This window comes from Lytechinus variegatus, chromosome 10 (assembly GCF_018143015.1).
Source record: "Lytechinus variegatus isolate NC3 chromosome 10, Lvar_3.0, whole genome shotgun sequence".
Classification (NCBI taxonomy): Eukaryota; Metazoa; Echinodermata; class Echinoidea; order Temnopleuroida; family Toxopneustidae; genus Lytechinus; species Lytechinus variegatus.
The window spans coordinates 10,906,595-10,934,215 of record NC_054749.1 but is presented as its reverse complement, the minus strand read 5'-3'; the positions used below and the strand labels follow the sequence as shown (position 1 = coordinate 10,934,215).

The window sequence follows — 27,621 nt, the reverse complement described above, 5'->3', positions numbered from 1 at the left end:
TGAAATGGAAGCAGTTTACAATGCGATTTAAAAAGAAAAACTCATGCCAGCAACTTCATCCTTTACAGGGCCCAGAGAGTAGGCCCGAAGGGCCCCCAATAATAGGGTTGTTCAGCTGAAAAGGTACATGGCTAATTCTTTTTAAAATGGAATCTGCATACTCTAAGGCTCACAAAACTACCCATGCCAGCAACTTGACCCTGTATGGGTGCCCAGATAGCAGCCAAAAAGGAAACAGATGTCTAACAACCAATTTTTTTCGGCAGAAGTGATACATGGATATAACCTTTTTGGATGGAATTTGTATGCACTCAGCTAAGGTTTTTGTCTCACCTGCGAAGCAAAGTGAGACTATAGGCGCCGCTTTTCCGACGGCGGCAGCGTCAACATCAAATCTTAACCTGAGGTTAAGTTTTTGAAATGTCATCATAACTTAGAAAATATATTGACCTAGTTCATGAAACTTGGACATAAGGTTAATCAAGTATCACTGAACATCCTGCATGAGTTTCACGTCACATGACCAAGGTCAAAGGTCATTTAGGGTCAATGAACTTTTGCCGAATTGGGGATATCTGTTGAATACCCATCATAACTTTGAAAGTTTATGGATCTGATTCATGAAACTTGGACATAATAGTAATCAAGCATCACTGAACATTTTGTGCAAGTTTCAGGTCTCATGATTAAGGTCAAAGGTCATTTAGGGTCAATGAACTTTTGCCGAATTGGGGATATCTGTTGAATACCCATCATAACTTTGAAAGTTTATGGATCTGATTCATTAAACTTGGACATAATAGTAATCAAGCATCACTGAACATTTTGTGCAAGTTTCAGGTCTCATGATCAAGGTCAAAGGTCAGTTAGGGTCAATGAACTTTGGCCGAATCGGGGGTATCTGTTGAATTACCATCATAACTTTGAAAGTTTATGGATCTGATTCATGAAACTTGTACATAAGAGTAATCAAGTATCACTGAACATCCTGTTCGAGTTTCAGGTCACATGATCAAGGTCAAAGGTCATGTAAGGTCAATGAACTTTGGCCATGTTGGGGTTTTTTGTTGAATAACCATCATATCTCTCTAAGTTTATTGGTCTAGTTCATAAAAAGTGGACATAAGAGTAACCATGTATCACTAGACATCTTGTGCGAGTTAGAGTAGTATTCAAAGTCAGCACTGCTGCTATATTGAACCCTGTGATGCAGGTGAGATGGCCAGAGGCATTCCACTTGTTAAAAGATACCAATCATGCCTATGCCATCAAGTTTATTCTGTATAAGGCCCAGACATGCAGTCAACCCCAAAAGCCCCGAGGATAACAGGATATACTAGTACATGATAATTAATTTTGTAGTGTAATCAGTATACCTTGGTCCTTATTTCCAGTAATATATGCCTGAAAGGGGCCCAGTGTGCAATAAATAGGCTTATACATGTAGTTTCATTTGGGGATATTGAATATGTATGCTTGGAACTGGCAGAAATCCCACATTTGATTTACTGGGCTAAATACATAGAGGGATAATTATTTACATAACTACACTATAAGTGAGGGTTTACAAAATAGATTGAAACATGCATAATCTTTCTTGAACTGAAATAATGACAGTAGCAGTATTGCGAGCGAAGCGAGCCCGCAGAATGGCGTATCCCCAAATACCACTTTCAAGTGGTTTGTAATATCACAACAAGGGCTATGGATATGGGAGTAGTTTGCCGTGTGCCTAATACTACCAGCACTTTTGTTGATTACAGTTCAAGGCCCAAATACAGTAGAATAGTATTTTAATTTGTTAACCTGAAAGGTGTGATATTTTTGGTTACTTTTCTTTCCATTTCCACTTCTATGTATTTTTAAAAACTTCTTCCTCCTTTCTTGTTATTTTCCTCTTTTGTCCCTCATAATCCTTTGTGTCGCCATCAAAGGTATGAGGCTGCTTCAGGTCCAAGATCCAACTTCATCTCATATATTTCCCTTTTCATTATTTTTTTTATTTTTTTACGAGACGGCAAGGGCTTTTGTTAAAAAAAATCATTTCTTCCAGGCCTCGAAATAATCGACGGCCATTACTGGCCGTCATGCCCTTCTTTTTGCAAAAAGTTACGGCCACTAAAAATGTGCCCTTTTTTATATGCCCGTGGTGCCCTTTTTTCTCATAAATGTGCCCTTTTTCCTCATAAATGTGCCCTTTTTCTGATATATAATGTACCCCTTTTGAAAGTCTGCACCTTTTTTTCTGAGCGAGGAAAACTTTTCTCCGATCTCAAAAAGTATTCAATACCTTAGCTTTACCAGCGACGTCCAGTGCATGTATGCAGTCTAGTCCGAAGCCGCGCCGAACGATGAGCTTGCTATACACAGCTGGCCGGCCGGCCGCTAGCGCGCTTTACATATGCTATGTAAGCTGCAGCATAAGAATGGACGAGCGCAAGCTCCGTATGTGTACTACACAAATGTCGCGCACGCTGTACTGTCCTGGCGAGCGCTCGCGATGCGTAAGTACAGTGCTTTGAATGGGAGTGTTTCATAAAGCTGTTCGTCAGTTACGAACAACTTACGAATGACCAGTGGTACTTTCTTGGGTGCTAATCAGATTCACATTTAATTACATGTAGCTCAAGAAGGTATCACCAGTCGTGCGTAAAGTTCATTTTTTCTTAAGTAAATAATGTGGTTTGGTAATGAATCTGATGTATAACATCGACTATGGAAATAAATTATCCTTTTTCTCATTTTCTCTTTCTTTTGTTCTGTTCTTCCTGTATCTCTTAGTTTTTATATTGTCTCACCTGCATAGCAGAGTGAGACTATAGGCGCCGCTTTTCCGACGGCGACGGCGGCGTCAACATCAAATCTTAACCTGAGGTTAGGTTTTTGAAATGACATCATAACTTAGAAAGTATATGGACCTAGTTCATGAAACTTGGCCATAAGGTTAATCAAGTATTACTGAACATCCTATTAGAGTTACATGTCACACGACCAAGGTCAAAGGTCATTTAGGGTCAATGAACTTAGACCATGTTGGGGGAATCAACATCAAAATCTTAACCTGAGGTTAAGTTTTTGAAATGTCATCATAACTTAGAAAATATATGGACCTAGTTCATTAAACTTGGACATAAGGTTAATCAAGTACCACCAAACATCCTGCATGAGTTTTACGTCACATGACCAAGGTCAAAGGTCATTTAGGGTCAATGAACTTTCGCCGATTTGGGGGTATCTGTTGAATTACAATCAAAACTTTAAAAGTTTTTAGATCTGATTCATGAAACTTGGACATAATAGTAATCAAGTATCACTGAACATCCTGTGCAAGTTTCAGGTCACATGATCAAGGTCAAAGGTCATTTAGGGTCAATGAACTTTGGCCGAATTGGGGGTATTTGTTGAATTACCATCATAACTTTATAAGTATGTTGGTCTAGTTCATAAAACTTGGACATAAGAGTAATCAAGTATCACTGAACATCCTGTGCGCATTTTAGGTCACATGACCAAGGTCAAAGGTCAATGAACAGGCCATAATGGGGGTATCTGTTGAATTACCATCATACCTTCGCAAGTTTATTGATCTGACTTTTGAAACTTGGACATAAGAGTAACCAGGTATCACTGAACATCTTGTGCGAGTTATAGTAGTTTTCAAAGTCAGCACTGCTGCTATGTTGAATCGCGTGATGCAGGTGAGACGGCCAGAGGCATTCCACTTGTTTCCTCTTTCTCTTCCCTTCCCCTTCCCTCTCTCCTCTATTTTGTCAACCCTCCCTTTTCTTTAGTCTCTCCCAGTTTCCTTCTCTCTCTCCTTTCCTTTTCTCTCCTTTTTTTGTCTCTTCCCCATTCCTTTTCTCTTCCCTCTTCCCTTCTCATTCTTTCTCTTTGTCCCCTTCACACTCTCTCCCATCTATATGCCCCTTCTCATTTTCTCTCTTCCTCCCCTTCCTTTTCTCTCCCCTCCCCCGTTCCCTTCTCGTTTTCTATTTCCTCCTTTTCATTCTCAATCCTTCACCATTTTCTCTCTTTTCCACCTCTCATCCTTTCCGCTCTCCTTTTCTCTTCTCCCTCAGTCCCCTTTTCTATCCCCCCTCTTTTGAGGGGAGGAGGGGGGGGGGGCATTTCAGGCCCACTTGATCCACGCATGGCGGGACATTGTATCTGGCAAGTGAGGGCAGTTGTGATCATAAAATAAAATTTTTATAATAAAACTTTTATTGTTGATAACTAATGTATGATGCTTGATCATTATTATGTTCAACAGATAGTTTAATTAGTCAAATCGGTTTGAATAAAATTATGAGTACAATAAACATTTCTCACCTGAGTTGTGAAAGCCATGATGTAGAGTAGTCTGGAAGCACTGACAAGTGGTTGAAGGCAAATCGGCTGTTGCCATTATACAATGTCAGGCAATCCCAATAAAAAGAGGTTCAGGGCGTGGAGCTAGATTAGCCACAATTTCAGGGGCCATATTGTTTTTGTACGGTAATCGGCCTCTCAAACTATTTTGTCTTATTCGGATGGATATTCCTGAGGTATCACAGGCCTAATTCATTCCCCATAGACTCATGTGTTAAACTGGCACTTTAAAAAATTCATAAAAAATAAGGATGAAATTCAGGGGTCAAATGTTTACTACCAGTGGATAGGATATATATCTGGCAATCCATATCTGATCAGAAAAGGGTCCCTCGACCGGCTCATTTTAAAAATAAATTGGCGTGTTTGAAGACACTTTCGGGGGGAGCAGATTCATCACCTCAAACAGCAAAATAGCCCTAATCCTTCCGCCAGTGAAAATATAGTCCAAAATTGGTGATATTTCTTCCCAATTTGGGAAAAGGAAGTTCAGTAATTACCAAAAATAGAATCAGTGTTAGATGGACAATCATATGCATACACTTTGTCAATCAGCTATATCAAAATAAAAAAATAGCAATGGGTTGGCTCGAATGAATATCTATGGCCTGCCACTAGTGATTAGGCCCGTGTAGCCCTGAACATTCCCATCCCTTACATTGTTATCAATGGAGGCCTTCATGTTTTTGTACCCCCCCCCCAAACAAAAACAATATATATATATATATATATATACATTGATAAGGCACCATTCTAATGGGCCCTGCATGAATCCTGTTTTGGACCCCACACAGGTAGAATGCTGCCCATGGCAGGGTAAAGTTGCTGGCATGTGTATTTTTGTGAGCCTTAAAGTATGCAGATTCCATTTTAAAAAGAATTAGCCATGTACCTTTTCAGCTGAACCCTATTTTCGGGGGCCCTTTGGACCTACCGTCTGGGCCCCTATACAAGATGAAGTTGCTGGCATGGGTATTTTTGAAAATCCCAATGTATACTGCTTCCATTTCAAAAGAAATTATCCATGTACATTTTCAGCTGAATAAATTAGTTGTGGGGCATATGGGCACTTTGGGGCTACTGTCTGGGCCCCCGTACAGGGTAAAATTGCTGGCATGGGTAGTTTTGTGAGCCTTAAAGTATGCAGATTCCATTAAAAAAAAAATTAGCCATGTACCTTTTCAACTTAATAACCACATTTTCGGGGGCAATTCGGACCTACTGTCTGGCCCCCTATACGGGATAAAATTGCTGGCATGGGTATTTTTTAAAATCCCAATGTATACTGCCTCCATTGCAAAAGGAATTACCCATGTACATTTTTAGCTTAATAAATTAGTTGTAGGACATATTATACAGGAGATATGGGCACTTTGGGGCTACTGTCTGGGCCCCGTACAGGATAAAGTTGCTTGCATGGGTATTTTGCGAAATCCCAATATATAATCGGTCCATTGCCAAAAAATAGCCATGTACCTTTTCAACTGAATAAATCCATTTTCGGCGGGCCCTTCGGGCCTACTGTCTGGGCCCGCGTACAGGATAAAGTTGCTGGCATGGGTGTTTTGGGAAATCCCAATGTATACACGGTCCATTGCAAAAAAAATTAGGTATGTACCTTTTCAGCTGAATAAACACATTTTCGGGGGGCCCTTTGTGCCTACTGTCTTGGCCCCCGTACAGAATAAAATTGCTGCATGGGTATTTTTGAAAATCCCAATGTATACTGCCTCCATTGCAAAAGGAATTATCCATGTACATTTTTAGCTTGATGAATTAGTCATGGGACATATGTATGGGCACTTTGGGGCTACTGTCTGGGCCCCCGTACACGATAAAGTTGCTGGCATGGGTGTTTTGGGAAATCCCAATGTATACTCGGTCCTTTGCAAAAAGAATTAGCCATGTACCTTTTCAGCTGAATAAACCCATTAGTCGGGGGGCCCTTTGGGGCTACTTTCTGGGCCCCCGTACAGGATAAAGTTGCTCGCATGGGTATTTTGGGAAATCACAATATATTCTCGGTCCATTGCAAAAAGAATTAGCCATGTACCTTTTCGGCTGAATAAACCCATTAGTCGGGGGGCCCTTTGGGCCTACTGTCTGGGCCCCTGTACAGGATAAAGTTGCTTGCATGGGTATTTTGGGAAATCACAATATATTCTCGGTCCATTGCAAAAAGAATTAGCCATGTACCTTTTCAGCTGAATAAACCAATTTTTGGGGCCATCGGGGCCTTCTGTACAGGATATGGCCCGGCAGCAACACTTTTCCTTGATGACTACCTTCATGCTAACATGATGGGACCATCAAACCTTTTGTCCCCGATCAGCTGAATAAACTCTCCCAGCCCCCGGACTATCTGTATCAATGTTAAAATGTGGAAAAACCTTCAGAATATTACAAATGTATAATTTTACAGGATTCTTTCAAAGTGTAAACTGTTTTTTGATACGCACTGTATATCGCAATGACGGATGACGCGGTGGGTTCGGGGATACGGCTGCACGACCTGCCGAGCATCTCTAGTTATCATTAAGTTTTTTTCTGGCATTGCTTGTCATTCCTTTAAAAATTGTGGAGAAACAAATATGAAATGAATTTTGAAATTTAAATCCCCTTTGAATGACAAAACTGAATATGAAAAAGGAAAATGCTGGAGATGTCTTTAAATAATTGTTGTTACATGCGATCCATACTTTTTCATATGTGTTCTATATTGTCCTATTGAATTTGTTTTGATATTAAATCATTTTTATTTTTTGTCACATTGATTGCTAAAAAGTCAAGACACCCTTCAATCTGAATTGAATGTTCCTTGTTTTATTTTTGATAAGCTAAGATAACTGATACAATGTTTATTTAATTACAGAGGGAAAGATGATGGTTTTAGTCTACCTGCAGTAGTAACTGACCTGACCATGGATGGGATCAATGACCTCATTGTAATATCTGATAATACAATGGTTACTGCTATTAATGGATCTAGTTTTAAACCATTATGGAGTGTACAACTTGATGTTTACTCTGGTTATAGACCTACCAGGTATGTTGGGGACAATGCTAAGGTATTTGGTATTTTGAAAAGGGGCCAAGACAACCTAAAGGTTGCATCATTTTTATCTTGCCTGCATAGCAGAGCGAGACTATACATGTAGGCGCTGCTTTTTTGACGGTGACAGAGGCGTCAACATCAAATCTGAACCGAAGAATAAGTTTTAGAAATGACATCATAACTTTTGTTGCTTTCACGCCAAGGTACAATCACTGAGCAACCGTACCCAGCCCGATGAAATCTTGATTTGAAAGCATTAAAATGATTAATCGCTGAGTACGGTTTGCTCTTTTGTTTCACACCAAGGTACAATCACTGAGCAACCGTACCCAGCCCGATGAAATCTTGGTTTGAAAGCATTAAAATGATTAATCGCTGAGTACGGTTTGCTCTTTTGTTTCACACCAAGGTACGATCACTGAGCGACCGTACCAAGCCCGATGAAATCTTGGTTTGAAAGCATTAAAATGATCGATCGATGAGTACGGTTTGCTCTTTTGTTTCACACCAAGGTACGATCACTGAGCGACCGTACCAAGCCCGATGAAATCTTGGTTTGAAAGCATTAAAATGATCGATCGATGAGTACGGTTTGCTCTTTTGTTTCACACCAAGGTACGATCACTGAGCGACCGTACCAAGCCCGATGAAATCTTGGTTTGAAAGCATTAAAATGATCAATCGCTGAGTACGGTTTGCTCTTTTGTTTCACACCAAGGTACAATCACTGAGCAACCGTACCCAGCCCGATGAAATCTTGGTTTGAAAGCATTAAAATGATTAATCGCTGAGTACGGTTTGCTCTTTTGTTTCACACCAAGGTACAATCACTGAGCAACCGTACCCAGCCCGATGAAATCTTGGTTTGAAAGCATTAAAATGATTAATCGCTGAGTACGGTTTGCTCTTTTGTTTCACACCAAGGTACAATCACTGAGCAACCATACCAAGACCGATGAAATCTTGGTTTGAAAGCATTAAAACAATAAATATTTCTTTCATAGTAGTCAGCATTACTAATATATTGAATCGTGTAGTGCATGGGAGACTGCCAGAGGCGCTCCACTTTATTTTTATTTTTTTGCTTACTGCAAGATAGCATCTTTATCCCTAAAAGTCACTTTCATTCCCAAATTTTGGTATTTGCAATAATGATAATGATAATGATGAAAATCATAATGGTAAGAATGACGATATTGATTAGTTGTAATAATACTAATTATAATGATGTTGAGAATTCAGCATAATAATGATGATAATATGCAAGTTAATATACCAGGCAAACTCTCCTTAGGGATGCATATTATTATGACTGATTAGGGTTGTTTGGAATTTTGCTAAACCACCAGGGAAATTTTTGAGAATCACTTTTAGCATAAGAATACATTACAGTCATTTAAGGAGAAAGATGTCTTGAATAACTAATCAAATGTTAAATATGGCTGAAAAGAGTATCTTCTCCCAAATAATTTTACACCATGATTATGTCTTAACGTTTGGATAATCAGTAGGTATTCTTTGCAGTGATGTAAAAAAAATTGCACCAAAGTAAGGCATGATTGTACTTGCTTACTATACTTTACTTTTAAAATCCAAGATGCTGAAGGCATGAGTGTCTGTTCATCAATCGTACTATTTCCTCTGGTGGTGATAAACTCACTATGACATTGAAATAAATAAATTGACTTTAACTGGAGAATGGACTGTGAGAAGTGTGTATAGAAACTAAAGAAAGCAAGGATAATAATCTCTACACTGGCTCATAGTGCAAGCTTACATGTAATTCTTTGACCAGTGTCTATCTAGGTGATTTTCAATAAATTGACCAAAGTGGCTGATACAATGTTATCAGGAAGACTATTCCTCATACATGTATCTACAATGATGTTACTGAAAGAGTAGTGGATGAATGAATTCAGATACCAATGATGTCATAATCATACATGAGTTAGTAAACATTTGCAATTTGCAATTAACTTTCCTCTGTGTCCAATCCAATCCAAAAGTCATTTGATATAGCGCCTTTTCTTTTCGGTTACAAAGTGCTGCACACACACTACTCCATATTTGTTTTGGCCACTAAAACAACTGTTCTACACCTCGGAATGATCGGTCTAGTCCATTCAATTAATTGTCCACTTAGCAGAATAGATGGGATTTAATGGCCTTCTTGAATTGTTCAACAGAGGAGGCCATCTTCACTGCAGCTGGTAGGTGATTCCATAGTTTTGCAGCAATCACAGGAAAGGAGGTTTCACCCGCACGTCTCTTGGAAAGGCGTTGAGTGAGCCAGATTGACGAAGATGAACGAGTAGTACGGACTTGAGAACGACGAATGAGAATGTTATCGATGTACTCCGGGCTTCTGTGGTTGAGCGACTTGAAGACTAGCAGCAAAATTTTGAAGGCTATCCTCTGTCTCACAGGCAACCAATGGAGTTCCAGTCGGAGAGGTTCTGTGCAAGTCCGAAGGGGAGCAGAGAAGACAAGCCTAGCGGCAGAGTTCTGTAGTCTCTGAAGTCGGTCTAAGTCCTTCTGGCTAAGAACGCTGAAGAGACTATTGCAGTAGTCCAGTCTGGAAAGAACAAGAGCCCTGACAGCAGCATGACATGTTTGCTTGTCAATAAAACGTCTCACTCTCCAGAGGTTACGAAGATGAAACTTGACGTTTCTGCAGACCAAGGTGACGTGATGGCTGAGATTTGCAGAAGGCTCAAATGTTATACCAAGATTGCGAACAGACTTACAAGGCTGGAAAGATTTCTCGTTAATTGTCAGTCTGACATCCTTCATGAGATCAGGTGATAAATGATGTGGCGAAGCATAGACAAAGAATTCAGTCTTTGCATCATTGAGTTTGAGCTTGTTTGCCTTCATCCAGTCATGGTTTTCAGTGATACAGCAGCTAAGTTTGTGAATAGCAGTATCAACTGCCACTGGATCCGTTGGAACAAACATGGTGTAGATCTGAATATCATCTGCATACATGTGGAAGGAAACATCATGAGATCGAAGGATATCTCCAATTGGACGAACATAGAGTGTAAACAACAGTGGCCCGATGACGGAACCTTGCGGAATGCCGTAGTGCAATGTATGTGGTCTGGAAAACTGACCCGACACAAGAACGCGGCTACTTCGATTCTCCAGATAAGATTTCACAAGTTCAAGGGCAATTCCTCCAACTCCAATGTCGTCCTGGAGACGATTCAGCAGAATTATGTGGTCAACTGTGTCGAACGCAGCTGATAAGTCAAGCAGCACCATCATTACCCCATTCTGGTTGTCAATAGCTAGAAGGATGTCGGTCTGGATCTTGAGTAGTGCTGTTTCTGTGCTGTGATTTTCCTTGTAAGCTGACTGAAGAGGCTCAGCCAGGCCATTGACCTGAATATGCCCTGTTAGTTGTCTGAGCATAACCCGCTCAATAATCTTCGACCTAAACTGTATGTTAGAGACTGGGCGATAACTCTGCAAGGCATTCTTATCTAATGATGCCTTCTTAATGACTGGCAACACTATTGCTTCTTTAAGGTCAGTAGGAAACACACCACTGGTCAAAACAGTTAAGAAGGTGCACAAGTTCAGGAAGTACAATACCGATGTGCTTCTTCAACAGCCATGTTGGTAGTGGGTCAAGGGAACAACTCTTTGAAGACGAACTCTTGATAATATTCTCCACTTCATTTTTGTCTCACCTGCGAAGCAAAGTGAGACTATAGGCGCCACTTTTCCGACGGCGGCGGCGGCGTCAACATCAAATCTTAACCTGAGGTTAAGTTTTTGAAATGATGTCATAACTTAGAAAGTATATGGACCTAGTTAATAAAACTTGGCCATAAGGTTAATCAAGTATTACTGAACATCCTATTAGAGTTTCATGTCACATGACCAAGGTCAAAGGTCATTTAGGGTCAATGAACTTAGACCATGTTGGAGGAATCAGCATCGAAATCTTAACCTGAGGTTAAGTTTTTGAAATGTCATCATAACTTAGAAAATATATGGACCTAGTTCATGAAACTTGGACATAAGGTTAATCAAGTATCACTGAACATCCTGCATGAGTTTCACATCACATGACCAAGGTCAAAGGTCATTTAGGGTCAATGAACTTTGGCCGAATTGGGGATATCTGTTGAATTCCCATCATAACTTTGAAAGTTTATGGATCTGATTCATGAAACTTGGACATAATAGTAATCAAGCATCACTGAAAATTTTGTGCAAGTTTCAGGTCTCATGATTAAGGTCAAAGGTCATTTAGGGTCAATGAACTTTGGCCGAATCGGGGGTATCTGTTGAATTACCATCATAACTTTGAAAGTTTATTGGTCTAGTTCATTAAACTTGGACATTAGAGTAATCAAGTATCACTGAACATCCTGTGCGCGTTTCAGGTCACATGACCAAGGTCAAAGGTCAATGAACTTTGGCCGAATTGGGTGTATCTGTTGAATTACCATCATAACTTTGAAAGTTTATGGATCTGATTCATGAAACTTGTACATAAGAGTAATCAAGTATCACTGAACATCCTGTTCGAGCTTCAGGTCACATGATCAAGGTCAAAGGTCATGTAAGGTCAATGAACTTTGGCCATGTTGGGTTTTTTGTTGAATAACCATCATATCTCTGTAAGTTTATTGGTCTAGTTCATAAAAAGTGGACATAAGAGTAACCATGTATCACTGAACATCTTGTGCGAGTTAGAGTAGTATTCAAAGTCAGCACTGCTGCTATATTGAACTGCGTGATGCAGGTGAGACGGCCAGAGGCATTCCACTTGTTGCTTACTTCGGCCCTGTTAGTTGTCTGAGCATAACCCGCTCAATAATCTTCGACCTAAACTGTATGTTAGAGACTGGGCGATAACTCTGCAAGGCATTCTTATCTAATGATGCCTTCTTAATGACTGGCAACACTATTGCTTCTTTAAGGTCAGTAGGAAACACACCACTGGTCAAAACACAGTTAATAAGGTGCACAAGTTCAGGAAGTACAATACCGAGGTGCTTCTTCAACAGCCATGTTGGTAGTGGGTCAAGGGAACAACTCTTTGAAGACGAACTCTTGATAATATTCTCCACTTCATTTTCGCTTACTTCGGCAAACTCAAGAAAGTGATGAGCAACCCCCTGAATACCACAAGATGGTATCATCTGGTCTGGATCAGTATCAGGATCATCACTATCAAGTTCACTCCTAATCTTCAATACCTTGTCAGAGAAGAACTTTGCAAATCTATCTGCTAATTCTCCTGGAGAATCATGTACTGGGAGAGTAATTTCATTGGTGTTTAGTAGCTTGCTCAGTACATGAAAGGCAGTTTTAGGGGTACAGTCAGCTAGTGCATCAGTGAAATATTCACATTTAGCCCTTGTGATACACCTCTTGACCTGCAGTTTTGCGGTGTGAAGAGCATTCCAGTTCACGTCGGTCTTATTTTTCCTCCATTTTCTCTCACAGCGACGGCGTTCACGACGCGAATCCGCGATGGTTGAGTTGTACCACAGGGGCCTGCGTCGTGCCTTCACATCAACTGTCCTCATACAAGCCGTAGAGTCGAGAGCTGCAAGAACTGCGGAGTCAAATCTTGATACAACTTGATCCACATGAATTTCACTTCCAGCCTCATCATTATCTTCAGGAGCACTTAACTTAGCCACAAGCTCAGAGGCAAATTTCTTATGGTCCATGTCCTTGAAGTTCCTATATGTTAAGGATGAAGAAGCTAACTCTGGATGACTTGCTCTAAGGAAAGCACATATTACATGGTGATCAGAAATATGGTTGTCATGAACTTTACAGCTGATCAAGCTTCCACTGTCAATGCGAGTGATAATAGGATCAATTGTGTGTCCCAATCTGTGCGTTGGCTCTGAGACAATCTGGATAAGACCATTTGCAGATAAAGAAGATACCACATGAGCCACGTCTGATTTGGTAGGAGTGTCAAAATGAATGTTCAGATCACCCATGATAACAAGCACACCAGGCAGAAGACTCACAGCATCAAGGAAATCATCAAACTCGGACAGGAAAGCAGAAGTGCGAAATCTATTCTTGGAAGAAGGAGAAGGCCTATAAATGATGACATAGTAAACATTTCTAGTAGTATTGGATACCAGAGCATGCTCAAACGTCACTGTATCCGAAAGAATACCAGTAACAAGGTGGAGATTGAGTTCACTCTTCAACAAGATCCCTATCCCCCCATGATGATCTTTGCCAGATAATCGAGGGACATTTATGAACGAGTATCCAGGGGGTTTAAGTTCACCAATTATAACATTATCACCTTCCCGTAACCAAGTTTCGGTCAAGAATAATACATCGACATTATGTTCAATAGCATAATCAGACACATAGCAAGTTTTGTTGCAGACTGAGTGGACATTCCAATGTCTTACATCAAGATTATTTCTGCATGTTGCTTTTCTTTGCTGATCTTTAGATGAACATTTCTTACTCTCTCTTTCATTTTGTACATACTTGAATTTATGAATGTGAGTACCTCCACGCCTGCCCCTAAAATGTAATAGACCATTGTCCTTCAGAGCATGGTAGCTATCAAAGGGTAATTGTTTGGTGGCCTTACATCTCAGTGCTAGCAGCTGGGATCTGCTGTATTTCAATGACTGTGTCCGGTCAACCAATCCACATCCATTGTTCACTGTATCCTGCTGATGTACCATGATAATCCTCATTAGCATATCAAAGCAACTCAAAGCAGAGTGAGACTATGCATGGTAATGTGTACAAATAACATGGAGGATAGATCCAAACAGGTAGAAGAAAAACATCGTTAAATTCTCCAAGAAGATCACAATAGAAGAAAAACATCGTAAAATTCTCCAAGAAGATCACAATATTGTCGCTACAATCCTGTCCAGGGGTAGGACCCCAACATAAGCTAAACATGATCCAAACATAGAAGTGTAAAACACAGAAAAAGTAGCCAAAAACAGATGATGTTTGTGGAGCAAAATGTGTGTGTGGCAGCAGCAAGACAGCGTCCATTGCTCTTCTCCCCAGTACCTCATTTCACTGATCAAAAGTTATACCCCTTCAAGATCCTTACGTTTCCCCTCTTCCAATTTTCTTGTTACCCCAAAGTTTCCAAAACCTGGGCCGAAAGGTCATTTGTTTACTCATTTTCTAAGTTATGGAATAGCCTCCCTGAAAACATCAAACATTGCTTGACCTTTGAAACTTTCAAACAAAAGCTTTAAAACATTTCTCTTCAATTCTTCTTAATTTATTTTATAATTTCCTAAAAAGCGCCTTGAGCACACTACAGAGTGGATTTGGTGCGATATAAGTCTTATTATTATTATTATTAATTCCTTTTTCAATTAAATCAACTTGGGAATTGTTACCCAAAAGTGTTTATTAAACAATAATAATGTAAATTATTGAAAAGTTGTTTTGAAGTTAATATAAATGCAACACTTGTAAGATTAAGACATCATTGACATGCATTGCATTACTTTGGCACAAATCAAAGAATATTTACTGATCATCTAAGTGTTTACAAATACCACATAAATATGGTGTCAAATTTATTTCAGAGAACATACTCTGTAAGGCCATGTACATGTATAATAAGTTTGTCTTCATGACATATTTTTTCCTTAAATTGGGGATTTGTGAGGTGTCATTTTTTTTACTCACATGGTAGAATGATGATAATAATCCATGCTCTGGTAAAACAACAAACAATGAATCTTTCTTGTAGTGTTCCTGCACCTGGTCACTTTAATGCTGATGAAGTACCTGATATAATAATACACTTAGAGTCACCTACCCTTAAAAATAAGGTCAGTATCTCTACTATTCTCCCATTGCTCATAACCATCATACTTGTAAACTTTTATTTGTCAACCATTCAGAGGAAAGATTCTATTCCATTTCTCTTATCAAGAAAATAAGATTGAAATTGTCCGATAATGGAATTTGGCTGTACATCTATAAATAAAGCCCCCTGTTCATTTTTTTGTTGTTCAGAGATTCCTTGTAGACTCTGGTCAAAATGTATGTCCAAAAACATATCAACATTTTGGGGATTATTTTGTTTAAAAAAATATTTTTCATGGAGTTTGCAGCCCCTTTCAGATTTAGTGGTTGGCAACACTACAGAGATTATGAATTATTTTATTTTAATCAGTAATATATATATAGTGCATCCCAGAAAAAAGAAAACCAGGATTTCCACATATTTTTTCTTCAAAGGCAAATAAATTATGATATTTTATCTACATAATTATATGTTTAAATCTTTCCTCTTTATTTTGATACCTAATATGAGACAAACACTTCACACATTAATGAGCAAGACAAGTTTGAAAATTTAATGTCAAAAGCTGATTGCGCAGAAAAATTGGACATGGTGGGTTCTTATTACAGTGAACGTGCTTATTCAACGATTGGCTCATTTGAATAGCATTTCTTTTGTATTCTTTATCAAGATTCACTCACTGATCCCTGAAATTGGAGTGGATTCAGATTCACATGAAAGTTTCTGCACAAATCGTTTCTGATATTGATATCTCAGTTATATCTCTGAGCTTTTACAAAGAAAAGTTCACAGACACTCTCACAACCTGCGTAGTTCTAGTCATGATAATTTGCTCCTTCATATCCCCACTCGTAATACAAAGATAACTTTGGGAGATCGTGCTTTTGCCTGTGCAGCCCCAAAATTATGGAATGGTTTACCGTACGTAATAAGATCCTGTCCATCAGTAGAAACGTTCAAACTTAAACTAAAAACCTATCTGTTCAAATAATTCCCATACATTTCTTAACCCCCTTTTCTAAGTTTATTCTAAGCATTTCACCAGCTCTTAATTGCAGCGCAGTAGAATATATGCAGTTTCTGCGCTATATAAATCAGTATATATTGTTTATTATTCTGATATGCCTTGATATTTATTGTTTGTAATCTGCCATGCATGAATGATTTGCTAAGATGTTGATTTCAAATTGCAGATGAGATTCCATTCTTGCCATTCGTATCAAATTTATTGTGAAAACATGTTTAATAATTGTGAAATCCATCTCTGAAAACAAGTTTCCTTTTTTTGCGACACACTGTATATGAGCTAAGGCTTGTTCTGAGGCAATTTGGTTCTAACAATTGTTGTGTTACGTAGATGGGCAGTGCGAATTTGATCTCAATCGTAAAAACTATGAAACATTGTGTTGATTGCTTTTCGTTTTGCGGTGTTACATTGCTCAAAACAACCAATAGAGGAGTACTAGGCTTAGTGATCTCAATATGTTGTATACTGTAGATTGTGATACTTGATGGATTAACTGGTCGTGATCTGTGGTACACTACGACAACATCAAGCTTTGAGAACAAGCCTGCATTCACCAATCCATCACCTCTTAGTCTAAAAGCTCATAGACAGAAAGATGCATTCTTATATTGGATACAGAATTTCCCTAATATAGATACTGGAACAACTACAAAGGTATTTTACAACTTATTTTACTGTTAAACTTTCAAATGTGGTCACCTACTTGAAAATCATATCAATGACTTCTGCAAAGTTTTTCATTTGCAGGAGCATCTCTTGATGAAAGAGGATAGATTGTCAAATGAATGATAAATGAATTTTCAACTGAAATATACTATTTTGGAGAGGTCATTGAATATAGTTTTGATACTGCAAAGTCTCTCAACAAAGCCTGCAAGTCATTCATATCACTGTTTCCTAAAGCTGCAAGATTGGAACAGTCAGCAACAGGGAATGAGAGGAAAGGGTCACTTGTCATAAAACCATCTGTAACTTGGAAACAGATTAAGTCCACTCATTAGAGTAGTATTCAGTAGTTAAATCAATCTTTTTAATAGATCAAATTATGTAATTGGCAAACTTGAAGAAGTGTTGTGGCCCAGTGGATTGGTCTCCAAACTTTAAAACAGAGGGTTGTGGGTTTGAATCCCATATATTACATGATTTTCTTCAGCAAGACATGGAACTACACTGCTGCACTAAACCTAGGTGAGGCGAATGGATACCCAGCAGAATAAATTTTTTGTATGCATACATGTAGTGCTGGAAATGGCAGCTTGAGCTAAAGACACAGTAATAGTAATAATACCGCACTTTGGATTACATTATTTCACATCTTGCAGAGTAAATACTTTTTGCCAATGTTCATGAGGCTGGACACGCATATTGGTTGTGAAGTGAAGGTTTTTTTTTTTTTTTATAAATATATGGGGCACAAATTGCCATGTATTTTTGGTAACATTTAATTACAATAAGGTTTGAACCCTTGAAATGATATAAATTGTTTGCTTTACAGAGAAACCTAGAAGGATGCTCAGAACTCATTTCTGGATACCCGACTTTCAACATGGTGATGATGGATAGAGATTTGGCCATGGATCCACCCAGCCTCCTCTCATTAAGACCATACAAACCAATAATCAGTATGTAATATTCTTTCATGCATTCTTATATATATATCATACATTGGTTACGTTTATGGTCTCACCCACCAGAGTGAAGGTGAGACTAAGGGATCCATATTTTGTCTGTTTGTCGTCCGTCTGTCTTCCATCCATCCGTCAAAAACATGACAGATGATTTTGAGTAAGTAACTTGGGTTGTAGATGTACATGTACTTATGGGAACTGCATGTTTTGGTGCAGTTGGAGGTCACATAATAAGCTCAAAGGTCATTTGGAGGTCAATGTTAAAGTTTACATGCAAGACTCTCTTACAGTATGTCACATAACTCTGTAACCGTAAGTCACTTTTCAACCAAACTTGGGTTGTACATGTAGATGTACTTATGGGAACTGCATGTTGTGGTGCAGTCGGAGGTCACATTGTAAGTTCATTTCAATTCAAAAAGTAAGTTAATGTGCAAGACCCTCTTATAACACTGCAACCGTGTCTCACTTTTCAACCAAACTTTGGTTGTAAATGTACTTAGGAGACCTGCATGTGATGATGCAGAGGTCACATGGTAAGGCCAAAGGTTAGTTCAGGTCAAATGTTGAAGTTTACGTGTGAGACTCTTATGACACATAAATCTGCAACCGTGTCTTGTTTCTTTTTATCCAAACTTGGGTTGTAGATGCACTTGGGGTACATTCATTTTATGGTGACTGCAAATGTCATGTAGTAAAATCAACGGTCATTTCAGGTCAAACGTTTAAGTTTACATGGAAGATATATATGTAACAGATAACTTTGCAACCGTGTCACACTTTTCAACAAAAATTGGGTGTAGCTGCACTAATGGGACCTGCATGTTAGTGTGTCATCCGAGGTCAAGTGATTTGGTCAAGGGTCATTTTGGGTCCAACGTTTTTGTTTTTCCTGCAAGATTCTCTTACGAAGGATCACTTTGCAACCATCATGCAGTTTTCAACTTAGCTTTGGTGATAGATGCACTAATTGGAGCTGCGTGTTATGGTGCCATTGGCGGTCATGTAAGGTCAAAGGTCATTTGAGGTCTTGTGTTATAGTTTACTTGCTAGACTCTCGACACAATTAATTCGGCATATGTTGCTGCAACTGGAACCAAACTTAAGTGACAGATGCACTTGGGGTACTTTCGTGTTCTGGTGGCTTCGAAGGTCACGTAGTATTAAAGTCCAAAGGTCATTTCGGGTCAAGCGTTAGAGTTTTCCTGCAAGACTCTCCTATGACAAATAAACTTTACAACCATCTCTCACTTTCTACCTCCTTATACTGGGGTTGTATGCACCAAGAGGACCTGCATGTTGTGGTTGGAGTTTCTTAGACTAGAGCCATTCTGGAAAAAGTGGCCTATATAAACTTTTAGAAGCATTTGGGGGTAAAAGTTGGGAACAGGACTTCTTAACACAATTCAAATGTGCTGAATCTGATAAGACTGGTCCCGAAGCCTATTTCTCATGTTTTGACCACCTAATTTGCATAAACAAAATGGCTGCCAACGTGACCATTCAGAATACCACTTCTGCAATATTCTTTAATTGTATTCGCTTACACAGACAAGAATACTGCAAAATCCTGCATACTTAACATGTACCATTCAGAAAAGTTGGTTATTTCTGTTTTCAGCTTATTACATGTAAATATACAAATTTATGCATATTTGAATATTATGCTATAATTTGATAATTTCAGCTCGAATGTTTGTAATTTTTGGTATAAATAATATTTGCACCATTTTGAATAATTGTACGGCCCTTAGAATATAATATCACAGTCAAATAATAATGATTTTTTTTTTATGTATTTCTTTTGTATTTTGTACCATTCGTTTTGTGCATGTTCTGTCATGGGATCTGTCAAAGTATCGACTCTGAAAGACAGAAAATATTTAGCTTCAGTTATTTAATTATGTAATCACTTTATGACAGCTTTTTAATTCATATATATTCATGGGCATAAGCACATGCACCCACTCACCCCCACATCTGCATACAAAGGAAAATACTTTTGCAAGGAGCCAGACTGATGTTCTTAAGTTTCACAACGATTTCTATAGGTGTTAAAATGCTCAGAGTGCACCTTTCCAATACCGCAGTGAATTGTGTAATGTCCCCTTGGCCATTTATCAAACTTCTAATATTCACAGATGTAGCTGATGTTTTCATAAGATAGCCTTTTTCTATTCGATGATGAAGATATCTTTCAGAGGATTGTGGGTTCCTGACATGTTTGGTGTTCCTGTAGGTTATTATTAATCTTCTTTTGGTTGGTATTCAACCAAACAGCATCCGATAGATTCCTTAGCTCTGATAGGCTGCATGCAAGTTTGAAATATCATCATCAAAGTGTACTTTGGGAATTCCTTCAATTGTAGAGTCAGGAGATATCTTTATGGTTGACTTGTCAGCAGGTATGATCATGTCATTCTTCTTGAGAGACTGAGAGTCTATTTTGGAATTGATGACTCTGCACTTCAATGGCTTTGCTTTTACCTTCCTAACAAAAGACAAGCTGTACGGTATTCATCACTGTCATGCAGTCTCCTGTGTGACTACTCTTTGCTATGGAGTTCTGCAGGAGTCTGTCCTTGGTCCCTTGTTCTTTAAACTGTACATCACCCCTCTTGGCTCTATAATTTGGCAACATGGTCTTGGTATACACTTCTATGCTGATGACATCCAGCAGTAGCGAGAACGTTGCATGATGTAGGTACATGTAGTCAAAACTTGAGAAATTGGCTTGGGAACCGGTCTTACCAGATTCAGCATGTTCAAATTGTGTGAAATAGACCAGTTCCCAACTTTTACCCCAAAATGCTTCTAGAACTAAAGCTTTCCTTATATTGGTCTTATGTAATATGTTAAAGTTGTTTTCAAAATGTTGATTTTCCTTTTCTTTAAATTTTGCTCACTAACTCTTCTTCAAAAATTCAGTCCCTTTTTTCTCTAAATAATAAGCTTATTATTTATGACAATATATCTTCTAGAGCCCTCAGCTAGACTGCACCCACAAACACATTTATCCTTCTCACATGTAAAATATCAGTGCAGTATTGTCATTCATATCAAAGGGGTGGAGTAAATGTAGGGGAATAGGGGGTAGCATTCATACAGTAGCCCCTCTCAAATTTTACATTCTTTCCGGGGGGGGGGGGCATCATTGTGTAGTGGATAAGATTATCATCTTTCAATCTGAGGGTTGTGGGTTCAATTCCTAGCCATGGCATGTTTTCCTTCAGCAAGAAATTTACCCACATTGTGCTGCACTCAAAATGGGCGAGGTAAATGGGATGGGAAAAAAATTCCTTGAAAGCTTCAGTGCTTATATGGCAGCACAGGTAAAGCCAGGGTGATACTAACAGCACCTTGTATCCTTGGGCAAAAAGCACTTGGTAAATCCAGTTATATTCATCTACATATTTTGCTAGATTTCCCTAAATCTAGCCCATGCAGATCATTGTACAGCAGTGTTATATTGCCTTGATATACTGCCTCGCACTTAAGACGCCTTAAGGCCTACTTTTTAAAAAAGCCTTGGCCTTAAGGTTTTGGAGCCTTGAAATTTCAGGGCATTTTCAGGCATGCTTCCAAGGCATTTTTTTTATACGCCCGTCAAGACGAGACGTATTATGGTATCACGCTCGGTGTCCATCCGTCTGTCTGTCTGTCCGTTAACCTTTACTTGTAAACGCGATAACTTCAGTTTAACTTAACCTACGCTCATATAATTTGGTGTGTATGATACTAGCATGGATCCAAGGAAGCCTATTGATTTTGAGGTCAAAAGGTCATGGTCACATTGACATTTTTTCATCTTACCCTACTGCAGTCCTTGTAAGCCCAATAACTTCAGTTTAATTTAACTTAGGCCCATATAATTTGGTGTGTATGATACTAGCATGGATCCCAGGAAGCCTTTAGATTTTGAGGTAAAAATGTCAAAGGTCAAAGTGACATGTTTTCATCTTATCCTTCTGCAGTCTGTGTAAACGTGATAACTTCAGTTTAACTTGACTCTTAACATGCCACGCACACTACTAACCCAACGCCACAGTGCTAATCTGATGCTAATCCCCTGTGCCAGCCACAAAACCCCCCTGTGCCACATTGATTTTGGGATCGCGAGTCGTATTCACTCCTTTCAATAGTCATGATTACAATTGCTTGTAACTCTCTAACGATTAGTTTATCCACAAAATATTGTGTAGTAAAGTTGTAGGAAATTTCATACCCTTTATAATGGTGTCCTCATTATATGGATTGGTTATTATCTTTACCGCTAAAATATGAGTCTTATCAAGAAGTTCCATTTTGTGGAGTGTTTTGTATGGTTAAAAAAAAACTAGGTCTCTTCCCTCTCAGAGGCGGAGCCATATCTTGTAAAGAATGTAGAAATACTCGAAAAAGTCAAATGTAAAGCGTGTAAGTTGATCTGTCAGAAAGCAGAGTTCGCACCTTCGCACTGCAAACAATAGTGCTAATTACGGCGTGCATGCCATGCGCAATACAATGCAAAACGGCGTAACAATGATTGTAATTCTAAATGTGCGCAGTCATGCACGAAGCAGGCGAGGGTAGGAAACAATGCAAGCACAAAGCAATCAATAGTAGGCGTGCGAGCACGAGTGTGGCATGTTATAGTAGGATACGTAGCGTGCACGAAGCACTCAATGAGTTAACCTAGGCACATATAATTTGGTGTATAGGATACTAGCATGGATCTCAGGAAGCCTATTGATTTTGAGGTCAAAAGGTTGAAGGTCAAGGTCACAGTAAGATGTTTTCATCTTTCCATTTCGAAGTCCTTGTAAACGCTATAACTTTAGTTTAACTTACAATGTAACCTAGGCTCATATAATTTGGTGTGTATGATACTAGCATACATGTAGATCCCAGGAAGCCTATTGATTTTTTAGGTCAGACAGTCAAAGATGAAGTCGCCATCTTCCATTTTTCTCGCTTGACCAACAACTCCATTTTCCGTGTTACAGGCAGGCATATTATGTGCTTGCCTTAGCGACACTCTTGTTAAAAGTTTTGATGTACTTCATTTAAATGATTTGTGTATTTAAAATGACCAAAATATCCAAAACTATCAGTCAACAGCAGAAGTACTAGTAGTAGTAAAAGTAAGTGTATGAGTGGTGCCACTTATTTTATTACATTATTATCATAGCTATCAACATTAACAATGACAATCATCTGTTATACTTGATTACTCTTGTATCCAAGTTCTGTATCGATAAACTATCAAAGATATGATATTTCATACTTATCCTAAGTTAAGACTTGCTGTTGACCCTAAATGACCTTTGACCTTGGTCATGTGACCTGAAACTCTCAAAGGATGTTCAGTGATAACTGATTACCCTTATGTCCAAGTTTCCTGAACTAGGTCCATGTACAAATGTGATGACATTGCAAAAATTCAACCTACAGTAAGGTTAAGATTTCATTGTTGATGTTGATGTCAGGAAAGTGATGCCGATAGTCTTGCTCTGCTAAGACAAAATAACATGAAGAATGATAGGTCTAAAATGCTTCTATTTCTGCTATTGCTGCTAATGATAGTAATAATGATAATAAATGGTCTAAAATGCTTCTATTTCTGCTATTGCTGCTAATGATAGTAATAATGATAATAAATGGTCTAAAATGCTTCTATTTCTGCTATTGCTGCTAATGATAGTAATAATGATAATAAATGGTCTAAAATGCTTCTATTTCTGCTATTGCTGCTAATGATAGTAATAATGATAATAAATGGTCTAAAATGCTTCTATTTCTGCTATTGCTGCTAATGATAGTAATAATGATAATAAATGGTCTAAAATGCTTCTATTTCTGCTATTGCTGCTAATGATAGTAATAATGATAATAAATGGTCTAAAATGCTTCTATTTCTGCTATTGCTGCTAATGATAGTAATAATGATTAGGATGATAGCAATGATAACTCTGATGATTATCATGATGATGGTAGTGATGTTACCAAAAGATTTGACTTTGGCAATATTTATTGTCTGTATTTATTCTATTCATTATAGATGATTTTTCTGTTCTTATAAAGAAATCTTTCACATGAATGATTTTTTTCAGTTATTTATTGTACATTGAATAGCTTTATCAGCATACAAAGAGTTTAAATAATTGTTTCATTCCATGTTTCAGAAATGTTTTTTCCAGCTAAACCAAGCAATATCTTGGATGTAATGATTTTCTATTAAATCTTTTCATTTTAGCTGCATTTTTCATCTTTTATATGAGATATTTCACACAAACGCTTTTTTTTATTAATGTATTGGTTTTTTTTATCATTTAACAGGTACAACAAGTCTGCCACCATCTAGTGACATGACAAGTCAGGCAATTAGCATAGGAGTTTCATCATCTCCTGAGTCAACTGATGTTACACCAGTATATCTCTCATCAACTCAACGGATTATCAAATCTCAAGATTGTTATATGATGGAACCAGTTCTCACAAATACTGGTAAGATTCTATCTTTCGCTATTTATCTTCTCATATCTTGTACACTTTAAAATACAATTTTTTTTAGATTACAATTTACTTTTGGAGTGATCTCCAATCCTACTATAATAAATTCTGGTCCTATATATTCATTTACTCACAAAACAAACATTTATATTATGAAAATGTACCTTGGCCAACTAATGCCACATCTCTGTAATGATCCTCTTAAGCGATAACAGTTCATCTTCATATTTTTTTTCTCTCTTTGGGGTACATGTATATCCCAATCTTGGTTCCAAAAGAACTTATCAAACTTCATAAGCGCACTACATAAAGTCCACTCAGTCAAAATGAAAAAAATTTTGGCACAGGCTTGCTTCAATAATCTTTACTAAGCACTTGTCAATTATTAAGAGTTTGGTTTAATAACAAAGAGGCTGTAGCCCCTAAACTTGATTGGTTCTGGAATGGCAAAAGAAAGACCAATGGAAATGAGATGGGATTAATCCAAATGGTCATTCTTTGTTTGACTGTTATTAAGTCCATTCAAGCATTGTGCTTTTTTGATCTCAATATGTGTTTAAAGTGTTTATTTTAACTTCCTCTTAACTTCTTAGTCATTGAGGCAATCAATTTAATATGCTGATGGTCATACTGTGAAGTTTAACTTGAATAAACTGGTAAGTTTGTATAATCCCTTGAATCTAGTTGTCATTTCTTTGCATGCTAATAGACCAATTGCTTGATTTATAGGATTTAATATCCCATTCGTAGAGGATTTTGGATACTGAGATATTATATGATCTGAAGTAAAATAAATGGGTTCCTTTTTACTGAAGAGTTATGATTAGTCTGATCAACCTAAACTACATGTATGGAAAACCAGCAACCTTCATCATTTATATTTAGAAAGCAAATGTCTTTTTAAAGTGTTTTCTTAATATGATAGCATCATAATCTTGACAAATCAGCATGCTCCCCCTGTTTCTATTGGAACCTTGTGTTATTTTTCATTTATGAAAACCTGATAGATTATTAGTTTGACATTGATCAGATTGATGACAACTCTTTCTAAGAGGGAGCCCTAGAGGTAGGTTATGCTTTGATTTACAATGTATCTAGTAAACTTGTTATTTCACAGGTGTGATAGATGATTTAGACGATGATGGTTCACTTGAAGTCATTGTTGCTATCAACACTATGCCGACATACCTGGGATCATCTAGTAATTCTACCACATTACCACTCGCCTTCCTTACCATCCAACAAATGAGTCTACAACAAGCCTTAGACCAGAATCAAAGGATCAAATTAGTCCAAAGTGACTCCTTTCTGAGTCCCAGTGTTGAGAATTCAACTGTCACCGGGAACATCTTCGATCATTTTGACTTCTTGGAAACAAAGTTTCAGACATGGCTAGGGTATTTGGGTACTAATGCCAATGGGAGGTATACTTAATCACATCATATCAATTCATTTTTATTGTATCAAGATATCTTCATAAAGTACTCTTCTCCATATTACAGATTTTTAATGATTCACCCTCAAAAAATGGTTTTGATAAAAGCAGAAAAAATAGCAAAAATATTGGTTAAGGCTTGATGGAAATACATCAAAGAATAACATAGTTATGAATGTTTAAGCTTTGATTTGGTGGAAATTTGTGACATCACAGACAAACTACTCGTTTATACGTGGGACAGATATATCATCAGATTATACAGAATTTCTTATGTAAGAAAAATATTTTTATTCATTGTGTTCCATCCCAAATAAAGGAATTTATATTACATCACATGATATAAATGTAGCTGCTCACATACAAAGTTTATCTCCATCTGCTACTCTTCATTTCCTACTACTCTACCCAGGTGAAATGTATACATTGAAGGAAGGAGCACCTGATCAGTATAGTCATGCTAAAGTGGGAGCAATGTATGCAGTACTTAGAAACATGGTATTAAGTGGTATTTAGATATTGCATATTATCATTATTATCAGTATTATACCCTTTGAGCGTAACAGAGACCGGTCTTAAAAATCCAATCAAAACCAAGAATTTCAGGATTCTTATACAATCAAGGTATATCTTCAAAAAGGTTTATTTTCAATAGGTATAATGCCATTTCATCCAATTACTAATTCATCTTCTATCAATTGGTCTGTCATCAGATTTTCCACTATCCATATGGTCCACATACACAAGATACATATCTTGTTCATGATTATAAAAATGACTGCTCAAAATGTTTAATTTTCTATTAGTGAAATATCAAAATGTTTGAGCTCAAGATTCACGCTCGCAAGAATGCCCTTTTAAATAGCGCCTTTTTTACCAAAAATCAAGTTTTACAACTTCAGATTTGAAAATGTTTCCACTGAACCACAAGTTCAAAAAGGCTTTGTGATCAACTTACTACAAAAAAACTCTGAATGCTGATGATAAATTTATGTGAAAATATCCCAGATATAAGCGCCTTTTAGAAGCTTTGTCCCCAAAACGAAAATACTTAAGAAGTGCTCAGGGGCAGCAGAACATATTTTTGTTTGGGGGGGCAAAGCCAAAAAAGGGCACTTATGCCAAAAAGGGCAATTTGGTGCAAACATAAATTTCTAGCATGAGATTATCATCTTTGTGAAGAAGTTGTGTGTTTTGTAGTAACAAAGTTTTTTTTAAGTGATTTCTGATTGAGAAGATGTATATTTAGGTTTTTATTTTTCAAATCTGAAGTTGTAAAGCTTGCTTTTTTGGTCAATTATGAACCTAATTACTATTAAAAGGGCATCTTTGCGAGATGTTGTGAGCGCAAAAATCAAGAGCTCAAACTTTTGGAAATTTCATGTAATAAGACATGAAACGTAAACATTCCGAGCAGTTTTTGTAATCATGAGAACAAAAGGATGTGAATCTAATTAACCACTTGACTGCGTAGCACGTAATATTACGTGCTGGGTGAGCTTACAATCTGTGCGAGGAACGTAATACTACGTGCTTGACCTATCTTCTGTTTGAGGCGTCAGCACCGCGCTGTAAATACCCCTACGATGAAAACAGCGCCTGTATATCAAATTTTAGACTATGGACACCAGATGGCGCTATTCCACAAAAGTTATCGATACTTTTGCTGTGATTTATAAATGTTTGTATTCATTTTGCCAAAGTGTAAGTGTACGACGCTCAGTTCAAAATGGCGACTCGCAGTGGAGAAGTGAATCAGAATGATTTTGACAAAACTTTTGATGATAGCAGTGATTAGTATAGTGAAAGATCTGG

General features: G+C 37.8%; 1 protein-coding gene across 3 annotated transcripts in view; it reads left to right on the top strand.

The window, feature by feature from the left end:
- Window positions 1-26,954, top strand: part of LOC121423368 (protein FAM234B-like) — an 80,512-nt gene extending 53,558 nt beyond the window's left edge. For all 3 annotated transcript variants that reach the window (XM_041618730.1, XM_041618731.1, XM_041618729.1), the window contains 6 exons: window positions 7,241-7,414; window positions 15,165-15,246; window positions 16,723-16,905; window positions 17,747-17,873; window positions 24,198-24,365; window positions 25,489-26,954. In XM_041618730.1, coding sequence (XP_041474664.1) covers window positions 7,241-7,414; window positions 15,165-15,246; window positions 16,723-16,905; window positions 17,747-17,873; window positions 24,198-24,365; window positions 25,489-25,805 — 1,051 coding nt within the window. In that variant the 3' untranslated portion in view covers window positions 25,806-26,954. The remainder of the gene's footprint in view (window positions 1-7,240; window positions 7,415-15,164; window positions 15,247-16,722; window positions 16,906-17,746; window positions 17,874-24,197; window positions 24,366-25,488) is intronic.
- The last annotated feature ends 667 nt before the right edge of the window (window positions 26,955-27,621 follow it).